Here is an 11,342-nt window from a genome sequence, read left to right as displayed (position 1 = left end):
CATGTAAGTATTGTTGACTCTGACCATAATCTAGAAGCCATTTCATCATTTTAACCACATGAACCCAGCTGGGACTAATATTCGCTGCAGCGAAGACATTGAGTGTAGTAGAGCGAAAAGAGGAGGGGGCCTAGTTTAGACACCTGGGGTACTCCTGTGACCGGCAACTAAGTATATAGGACTTAAAGGACGACTTCACCACTTTTCAACATGTCTTCATATAATAGGTCCTCACTAATGCTCATGATAAAATGATACAATTTTTTTCTACTTGGTCTGTGTCTCATAGGAGGGCTGTGGACAGTCCAGAAACCCGTCTACCAATGACATCATCGTTAGGCATGATTTTTTTTTCCAAAAAGATTTCAATTTTTTAATTCAGATTTTTATTAAGGCGAGAACAATGGGATCTATTATTGCATTGCAACTTTCCAGGAATACAAAGCCTGCAGTTTCTATTAGCTTGGATTCCCCATCGATGTCACTGGTAGACGGGTTTCTGAACTGTCTACAGCCCTCCGCTGAGACACAGACTGATTAGAAAAAAAATTAACCATTTTATGAGCATTAGTGAGGACCTATTATATGAAGATATGTTGAACAGTGGTGAAGTCGTCCTTTAAGTGTTCAATTAGCTGAGTTAGACCCACAGGAAGTGCTATGTCTATAAAATGCACTTACCTTTCCTTCCTAAGGGTATGTGCGTGGTTAATGTTGCAATAACAGAACATGAGACACACACACACACACACACACACACACACACACACACACACACACACACACACACACACACACACACACACACACACACACACACACACACACACACACACACACACACACACACACACACACAAGGTAGCCTATACAAGTTATTACATATCAGCTTCAGTCTCAAGTATTACAAATCAATGTTTGTACAAGGTAAATTACATGTATGATACAATAATTTAAAAGCATCATAAACACCAACAGGATAAACTTGACTATGAATGAGATGCACAAGTATGAAGAAATTAGCATGTTGCAATGATTTGATGGCTGTCAGCCATCGTGATAAAAATAGTGCATAATATACTGTATCAGAAGAAAACTTAAGCTCAAATACACCAGCCATATTTACAATATTATCCACCTGAGTAACTATGTAATACTATTGACTTTTGAAAACTCAATAGTTAAAGACGCTGAAATAAGTATAAGCCTATGGAATTCTGGACCTATCCATGTTGGCACACAGTAACACTACTAATGTTATTACATTCAGCTGTGTTTACCCATCAAAATGTTTGCTGTGAAAAGGGTCTATGCTATAACAAATGCAAATGATAAAAACAATAATACTAATACCTTTTATTCATAATCATGCCTTCAGAGTTTTAGGATGTTTTACAGAAATGAAAAGACCAGTAAAGTTCAAGGGGCAGAAACTCCAAAAAAAACTAAAAAAACAATATCTGGTCAAATCAGCATAAAACAACATAGTTTTGTCAGTCAGCAGTATCACAGTTTTTTAAATGTGGAGTGGTAGAGTACTGTCTGAATAATATACATACAGTGTTACGAGGATTATGAAGATTATCACCATATAGCTATATATTAATATAGCAATAAGCACCAAGAGGCCATGTTTTACAGTGGTTACAGAACAGCTAAATGTTATTTTTAGGCACAACACAGAGCAAAGTCCCATCAAAAGTTTTTCAAGTGACCAAGGGCACAGACCGTCATATGGTCTCTGTCGGGTGGAAACCTCATATGTCCAAAACTGTTACTTTTCAGGATTCCAATAAAAAAATAGCAAAAGTAGCAGATCTACAAGCTCAAAAGCGCCACGTTTCGAGCTTGCAGATCTGCTACTTTTGATGCTTTTGTGTGACATTAATTTACGAAAAAACACAAAAAGTTAAAGAGGTTTCTGCCCGACAACAACGTTATGGAGAAACCTCTGCCATATGTATCTATACCAGATAAAAAAAAGCTGTCAGTGTGAGCTCCCTATCCCTAAACAGATACATGTGGTCTCTAAGCAGATCTCATCAACATACAGATAAAAAATGAGCTGAGCTAGATCTCACCTGTGGTGTAGCATCATGAGCAAACAAGTAACCACACACACGCAGAGAGAGAGAGAGAGAGAGAGAGAGAGAGAGAGAGAGAGAGAGAGAGAGAGAGAGAGAGAGAGAGAGAGAGAGAGAGAGAGAGAGAGAGCGAGCGATGTTTACACATCTCTTTATTCCCTTTTAATTGTACGTTTCTTAGTTTAGATTTTAGATTGTTGACGAGTCTGGACGGTAAAGTTCTGTCTAAACAGAATAACTCATTTCATCCCCAAATGAAAATTAAATGCACACGTCGTCCAAAAATATATACAATTTATATACAAGTCCATAAATATATAATTCAGTTAGGCTTAAACATGAGGAGTGTATAGTGAATATTGGAATTATCGCCTACTAATCTACTATGCCATAGCCTATTATATAAGCCATGCATCCAAACAAATGAGTCCCAAGACTCAAGACCCAAAAGAGTCTTGAGTCGAGACAGAGGATACCGCGGAGACATCAAATTTCTCTTTTTAGGCCGTGAGTCCCAAGACTCAAGGCCCAAAAGAGAAATTTGATGTCTCCGCGGGATCCTCTGTCTTGACTCAAGATCCAAAAGAGAAATTTGATGTCTCCCTGGAATCGTACGAGGAAGTAAAATGTATAATAAGCAAGAAAGGAAACACGGCTGCAATAAAAGCGTGGCAAAGTATTGCCGACAAATTAAATGCACGTCCAAAAATATATACAATTTATATAACCTACAAGTCCATAAATATATAATTCAGTTAGGTTTAAACATGAGGAGTGAGAGAGAGAGAGAGAGAGAGAGAGAGAGAGAGAGAGAGAGAGAGGGGGGGGAGGTTGTGCTCAATGCGCTGAAGGGTCAGGTAAATAGTACAGCGGAAACCTGTTTTGTTTTTTTCATGTGTAGACCACAGAGGTCGTGTGTGCGTGCGTGCGTGTGTGCCTGCGTGCATGTGTGTGTGTCTTTGTGTTGAGGTGTCTGTAGGGTCTGCTGTCATCTAAGCCAGTGTTTCTCAACCTTTTCAGGCCACGACCCCCCAAAATAATTATATTTGAACTGGGGACCCCCAAAATAATGATATTTGAACTGGGGACCCCCCCACCCCCCCCCACCCTGACAAACACTTGGAATTGTAGGAGTTGAGGCATTACATTTAGTTTGTACTCTGGCTATTTTCACAATATTTATCTGTGGAACAATTTACAAGCTTGTGAGCTTGTAGATCAGCTATGACATTTTGTTTTGCCTCTTTTTTATATAATTTGACAATTTGGCCAATGTTTGACCAGTTTTTATAGTATAGTTTGCTGACTACTTTTGATGCAGTAATCCTTTTAGGTATTAAAAAGGTCTTAAATTGTCACTTTACTGTCATCTGGGGACCCCCCAAATCATGTGGAGACCTAGGGGTCCTGACCCGCAGATTGAGAACCACTGATCTAAACATCTATACTGCACTGCAACAATATTAAACACTCATTTACCTGAAAGAGACTTCAGCCACACTGAGCTGTAAACAGTGAATGGATCAACACAAACACAAATTGATATAAAAATTTAGTGCACAGAAATTGTGTGCATATTGTATTACATTTTTATCCAGAAAAAAAATGGCAGTTGATAATATAGAATAATCTTTATATAAGTTCATAAACCTGACAGTGAATCATAATCACCGTAATAAGCAATCGTCCACAGAGTCAGCAGTGGAAGGAACATTTTTACTCCATGTTTTGCTGCCTCACTGCAGAGTAAATGATGACCTCTCTGTCTCTTTGTCTCCTGGTTGAGTTGTGGTTGAAGCTCAGAGCTGCATACTGCAACCTGTCAGCCGCTTCATCCTGTCGTCAAGATATGAGAAGAGAAGACTATCATTTGTCACTTCAGGCGGACATTCTGAAGACCAGAGCAAGATGATGTTCGGTCTGATAGAAGTAGGCCTACCTGATAAACGTGATGGTTCACGGTGTGTGCAGAGGAACTCGGCTGGGGCTGCAGTCCTTTAGGAAAGTCAGATTTCATTGAGATTATCTTACAATCATCATCATCATCATCAATATTCTATTTGTTATTAATAGACCCACTAGTGAGTGACAGAGTGGGCCACTTAGATGTAAGGAGTAGCACAGCCTCTATGGGCCTCATGGCTTTTAGACTCTTAGTTTTGCTATTATTCATGTTGTTAAAGCTACCATCTGTAAGTTAAGCCTAGCCGTAGGTAGTCTCGCGTAGCCAGACCCCACAGAAAATGAAAAACAGCGACCTCTGCTGTTCGTGATATTGTCTGTGGGGTCTGGTAGGAGGCAAATGGAAAGCTAGTGCGCAGGGAAACCGGGGTTTGTGTCTGCCTTCAGCGCATCACTTCCGGTTGGTGCGACTACGTTTTCATTCCCACTAACAATATTTCTACACGGAACACTAACACTTCTCCCAGAGAACATGGATGGTTTTGGTTATAAGCCCACTTGTTTCTATGATGAAAGAGTAATTTAAAATGTGAATATCTTTCCGTGGTTTTGTCCGCTCCGAGGACGCTATTGTTAAATTAGTTTCGGCTAGTTTCGAGGGGGGAAGGGTGGATGGACACGTGAATCCCGCCCACTACATTTGATTGGGTAAAGCGCGGCCTGCTTCCTGATCTGAGGGCACGCCCACTTGTAGCCAATGCGCACACGTTATGACGAACCTCTCCGACAGATTCCACCACGCGATCCCTTTTTCTACCCCTTGTTTTTCAGTAGCGGGGGGCGGGGGGGCGGGGAGCGGGGGGCGCCCTAGTCCCTACGTCACATCCTAGACGGATAGCTCCGCCCACACTGGGCGAGCGCTGTGCGATCCCTTTTTCTACCCCTTGTTTTTCAGTAGCGGGGGGCGGGGGGGCGGGGAGCGGGGGGCGCCCTAGTCCCTACGTCACATCCTAGACGGATAGCTCCGCCCACACTGGGCGAGCGCTGTCAGTGCAGCGGAAGTCGATGCGCAGACGGCTTTGTTGTTGAAGCCCGACTGACGCACGCTCATGAGAAACAGCAGAAATGAAATCTGGCGAAAACAGTTGCGTGCATTAAACTTTAAAGGAAACATGCAGTCTAAATATATAATAAATATCCATTTGCCTAATTCACCACTACTTTTGCGACTGTGTCTCAACGTGTTTTTACTGGTTAAATAAAGGTTAAGTAAAAAATAAAATTTGCGTTTGAAACTTAGTATTTCTCTAAATATTACACTTTCACGACAGCCTAAGTATAAACTGTTATATTAGATGAGTGAAACAGCTGTCTCACCACTACTTTTGCGACTGTGTCTCAACGTGGTTTTACTGGTTATATTAGATGAGTGAAACAGCTGATTGTAGCTGCAAGTAACCCATCAGTGGCACGGTGTACCCTTTTTGGGTACACCACAAACACGGCCGTGAGAGCAAGGGCGATCCGGCGAGCAGCGAGGCGATCAGGCAAAATCATTCAATGTCAGCCAGGAACGCCTACCCGCCGAAAAGATCCACATCCAGATCACTCAGGCTATAGTTTGAGGAAGAAACCAAGGATGGCTGGGCACCACAAGTTATCAGATTCTGTGGAAAGAAATTGCTCACATCCAAACAAGTGAGTGCTATTAGACAGCGCTTGGAGTTGGGGAGCAGTTAGGGGTTTGGACCTGGTTTTACTATACAGTAAATATCTGTCTTTTGGTCAATTTGTGTGTGTGTGGACAATGTTTGCACTTTGTTTGCAGTGATTTGTGGCACAAGTTTTCTACTTTTGTGTGATTCTTGCACTTTGAACTTGCATGTTTGCTATCTGTACGTTGCATGTTGTACAGTTTTTATACGCTTGATTTTGTTTGGATATGTTTTTTTGCACTTAACGTTTGCACTTGCATGTTTGCTATCTGTACGTTGCATGTTGTACAGTTTTTATACGCTTGATTTTGTTTGGATATGTTTTTTTGCACATTACGTTTGCACTTGCATGTTTGCTATCTGTACGTTGCATGTTGTACATTTTAGCTTGTTTAATTACCACACACACACTGTAAATTGATCAAATTGGTGACTGCACTATAAGGTTTCGCCAGGGACCAGACACCTAGCCCTCCCCCCCTGATGAGTGATTCTACACGGCTTCTGTGTCTGCACTCTGCACAACTTATTGTTATTAAGTTTAGGGAAAAAATGCTGCAAATTGTCCCAAAAGTGACTGCAAAAGATTGCTGCTATTTGTTTTTAAAAAATGCTGCAAATTGTCCCAAAAGTGACTGCAAAAGATTGCTGCTATTTCTTTCAAAAATGTTGTTTTCTCATGCTGCTATTTCTTTCAACAATGTTGTTTTCTCATGCCAATAAAGCTCATTTGAATTGAAGCACAATGACAAATTCTCTGCCTTTCTAATTAAATATCAACACTTTGCTATGTGGACCATCAACCCAAAATAGACCTTTGTTGACCATTAGTGAGGTAAATGGAATAATGATGATAATGATATGGCCCACTTAATAGAACCGCATTCTTTGCATGGCTTTTTGATCATCTTGATGATGATGGACCAATTCATAGAACCACATTCTTTGCATGGCTTTTTGATCATCGTGATGATATGGCCCACTTAATAGAACCACATTGTTTGCGTGGCTTTTTTGATCATCTTGATGATGATGGACCAATTCATAGAACCGCATTCTTTACAAAAAAGTGCAAACAAAGGTGTTTTGCACATTAACAAAATGTCCCAAAATCATGTCCCCTATCATCATATATAATGCTTTACTTATATTGACTGTATCGACAGCTGTTTCACTCATCTAATATAACAGTTTATACTTAGGCTGTCGTGAAAGTGTAATATTTAGAGAAATTCTAAGTTTCAAACGCAAATCTTATTTTTAATTTAACCAGTAAAACCACGTTGAGACACAGTCGCAAAAGTAGTGGTGAGACAGCTGTTTCACTCATCTAATATAACCAGTAAAACCACGTTGAGACACAGTCGCAAAAGTAGTGGTGAGACAGCTGTTTCACTCATCTAATATAACAGTTTATACTTAGGCTGTCGTGAAAGTGTAATATTTAGAGAAATACTAAGTTTCAAACGCAAATTTTATTTTTTACTTAACCTTTATTTAACCAGTAAAAACACGTTGAGACACAGTCGCAAAAGTAGTGGTGAATTAGGCAAATGGATATTTATTATATATTTAGACTGCATGTTTCCTTTAAAGTTTAATGCACGCAACTGTTTTCGCCAGATTTCATTTCTGCTGTTTCTCATGAGCGTGCGTCAGTCGGGCTTCAACAACAAAGCCGTCTGCGCATCGACTTCCGCTGCACTGACAGCGCTCGCCCAGTGTGGGCGGAGCTATCCGTCTAGGATGTGACGTAGGGACTAGGGCGCCCCCCGCTCCCCGCCCCCCCGCCCCCCGCTACTGAAAAACAAGGGGTAGAAAAAGGGATCGCTTCCACCACAGGGCAGAATCTGTTCTTGAGAGATTAAGCCGTAGGTAACCCAAATTGCAACGATTTCTGAACTACAATAAAGGTGGCAACTCATCTAGTGTCCGATATGGTGTGCCATCTTCTTAAAATAACATTATTGACATTGTCAACCTGTATGTGTCCTGCCTGATACCAGGGTTGAAATCTCTCGATGGAAGAGTAGACCACCCCCTCCTACCACCGCAGATGTGCTTATTCTTTTATTATATTTCAATACTCGAATTGGTTAAAATAATGTTTCATTCAATCAAATAAGACTGTAGCTTTAAGAACTTCTTTCAATGCTTCTGATAAATATTGGTACCTCCACATTGACAGCGTCCTCTCCTGGTCATCTTACAAAGGATGCAAACCAGGACAATGATCACGATAAAAAACACAACCAGGGAGGTGCTGACACAAGTTAAGATGACGAGTGGCACGCTAAGATGTCCATTCTGGTTCTCTGGTAAAGTCCAGAAAGGGACAGACAATAATTAGTAGATATTAACATGATAATTAACCAGTGGTGGAAAACCTACTCAAATGTTTTACTTAAGTAAAAGTATCAATACTGCAATATAGAAATACTCCGTTACAAGTACAAGTCCGGAATTAAAAATGTGCTAAAGTACACAAGTATTGGTATCAAAATGTACTTAAAGTACCAAAAGTAGAAAGTACTCATTACGCAGAATGTCCCATTTCAAGTTTTCAAATGTATAAAAATCTTTTGAAAATAGCAGATCTACAAGCTCACAATGCGCCGCATCGCGACGCATTGTGATCTTGTAGATTGGCTATTTTCAAATGGAAGAAATGTATACACAGGGTTGATGTGGTTAAAGGAGGAGTTCACCCAAAAAATTACTTATTTTCTATCAATTGCACACCCCATGAAGCCTTGAATTCATGGATTTATTTTTGTGGCATTCCTAAGCCAATAATTTGATGACCGGGTGTGTATCCGGTAGGACAAATAATCTACATTGTGTCTCCTACCGGATACATTAGCCGGTAGGAGACGGGAATCAAATTATTAGCTTAAGAATGCCACAAAAACAAAGATAAATCCATGGATTCAAGGCTTCATGGGGTGTGCAATTGATAGAAAATAAGTCATTTTTTGGGGTGAACTACTCCTTTAATGTATGTTTTGTAATAATAATCAAAATCAACAAAGTAACTAGTAACTAAAGTTTTCAAATAAATGTAGAGTAAAAGTTCAATATTGGATCCGAGATGTAGGAGTAGAAGTAAAAGTATTGGAAATTAGAAATTCTCAAGTAAAGTACAAATACCTCAAAATTGTACTTAAGTACAGTACTTAAGTAAATGTACTTAGTTATTTCCACCACTGCAATTAACTATATCTATTTCAATAATGCAATGCAAATCAAAGGTGTATTAAAAAATAGCATTTTGCTTACCCTCAACATCCACCCTGGTTCCTTTTCCAAACAGGATCTCCCCACATGAGGCCACAGCACAGTAATATGTCCCCTCATCCGAGAGGGTCAGGTTCTTCTTTGGCAAGTGGTAGACGCAGCTATGTGTAGGAGACTCCTCCATCTCCTCACATTGATTGTTGCCCTCTCCGTTGGTGTAAACAATGCCCGGCTGAGACCCTGTGGAGCTTCTGAACCAGTAGACACTGTGTCTTCCATCACATGTCTCAGTGGTGACGGTACAGTCAAGAGTCACAGAGCCTCCTGGCTGGACGGACTCGGACACCGGCTGTTGGAGGAAAGGCCTGCGACTGGAATCTGACACAGAAATACTGGAGTCAAAGGACATTCATAAAGTTTTAAAAAAGTGTCTCGTCTAGTTTTGGACAAAACAAATGTGTGATACTTTGTGTCCACATGTATGTAGTTATTTGATTATTGTGTTGAAAAACTAACACAAATGTATCCAAAAGCTAGACAGTTGTGTTGTAAGTGTGGAAAATAGGAAATACCTCGTACCTCTAATGACAAGAAAGGTTCCACTATAAAATTCCATCGCGCTAATGTCAATCCTTCCACAGTAGTACATAGCAGAATCAAAGGACTGGGCCTTAGAAATGTTCAGATGATAGAAGCCATCTCCATGGTTCCCTCTAAATCGTGGGTCATCTTTAAACTCGTTGTGAAAGGTATCAGACGCACCTGTGTAGTGTGATGCTATTAGTTGGGGTGTTTCGCCAGCGCTTTGCTTATACCATGACAGATGTGTGAAGCTGGCTGGATAGAAACAAGGTAGGGTCACATTGTCTCCAACCTTGGCATAGAGCAGAGTACTTCGCTTAGAGCCGGCGTTGATGTGGGCATCACCTGAAGTACAGTTAAAATATACACTGTTCATGGGGGGTTCTCTAGTACACACATTGTATGTTGAAACAATGTGAATAGTCAGAACCTCAATTAAAAAAAACATACAAATGATATAGCCTGTTAATGTACAATACTTTAAATCCCATCACATTGTCTTTTTTTATATCAAAAGATTCTGCAAAGTTCAAGCTTTTCTCAATAAATGCAAACGAGACCCTGAGGTAACACAGTTAATGGGTTGACTTACAGTCTCTGTGGAGAAGGATGAGAAGCAAATAGAACCTGAACATGCTCCACTCTCTTGTGTTCAGAATTATTCTGGTGCAATGAACCAGATTTGATTGAAGGGCTGAAGACAAACTAACACCATCAGCGGGAAAATGTCTTCACGCTTGTTCTAAAAAAAAAAGTAAGTGACGAATGATCTGATTTGGATGCTGAGATCACAGATTGGTTTGTTTGCATTTAGGTCAGTGCTTGCAAAAAATGCAGACAGACAGAACATATACTGTGTGTGTGTGTGTGTGTGTGTGTGTGTGTGTGTGTGTGTGTGTGTGTGTGTGTGTGTGTGTGTGTGTGTGTGTGTGTGTGTGTGTGTGTGTGTGTGTGTGTGTGTGTGTGTGTGTGTGTGTGTGTGTGTGTGTGCGCGTGTGTGCGTGCGTGCGTGTGTGTGTGTGTGTGGGAAAGCTTTCCTTATACTAAACAAGCAAAATACCAGCCATTAGTACAAGCCATTATACATCTAGGCTACAAGTGTCAGATCATTGTTTTTATATGTGGCTGCTTGTGCCATGTCCACAGGCTAGTTGGTGGTCAGGGGCTTGAAGATTATGGGGTTGTCCAAGTGTAAGGCAAAGCAGCTTGCAAAATATTGCTCAATCTCCACCATTATGGTCTATCTATTTGGAGGAGAAGGTGCTTCCTTCCTTTGTTAACTGTGAATAAGTTCATGCGCATTTGTTGTTTATATTCTGAACTTGTTTGGATTCAAGCACTGAGACACATGTTGTTTCGAGTGTGTGGGACATCAAAAGCAACAGAAAAACATTTGTGCCCTTATAATGTATTTTATAAATGTGGACTCAAATAAAGAAATTGTGTGTGTGTGTGTGTGTGTGTGTGTGTGTGTGTGTGTGTGTGTGTGTGTGTGTGTGTGTGTGTGTGTGTGTGTGTGTGTGTGTGTGTGTGTGTGTGTGGCAATGTAAACGTATGTTTTCTCATGCCAATAAAGCCCTTTGAATTGAATTGAATTGAATTTAAATTGTGTGTGTGTATACTCGTGTTTCTAATGCAAAGGTGAGTGGGAGAGGAGTTGCCATTTGTAAGCCATCATGAGTGTTTAAGTGTCTCTCTGTATTGTGCTGTTTAAAAACCCTCATACCATGATGTTAGAACTTTATGTGTGTATTAATATTATGCATGTATCAGTACCAGATGCCCATACTGTATATGCAGACAGAACAATCCACACTCTGTA

The 11,342-nt window shown here is 40.4% G+C and overlaps 1 protein-coding gene across 1 annotated transcript; it reads right to left on the bottom strand.

The window, feature by feature from the left end:
- Positions 1-2,917: 2,917 nt before the first annotated feature.
- LOC311060814 (uncharacterized protein) lies at positions 2,918-10,218 on the bottom strand. The gene is made up of 6 exons (XM_084079154.1): positions 10,113-10,218; positions 9,518-9,865; positions 8,981-9,316; positions 7,876-8,016; positions 4,024-4,079; positions 2,918-3,920 (listed from the first exon to the last, which is right to left on the bottom strand). Exons 1-6 carry the CDS (start codon positions 10,153-10,155, stop codon positions 3,801-3,803), a joined length of 1,044 nt encoding a protein of 347 aa, XP_083935280.1. The 5' UTR covers positions 10,156-10,218; the 3' UTR covers positions 2,918-3,800.
- Between the last annotated feature and the right edge of the window lie 1,124 nt (positions 10,219-11,342).

This window comes from Gymnoscopelus microlampas (genome assembly GCF_963454915.1).
Source record: "Gymnoscopelus microlampas genome assembly, chromosome: 2".
Taxonomy (NCBI): Eukaryota; Metazoa; Chordata; class Actinopteri; order Myctophiformes; family Myctophidae; genus Gymnoscopelus; species Gymnoscopelus microlampas.
This window is presented reverse-complemented; position numbering and strand designations above follow the sequence as displayed.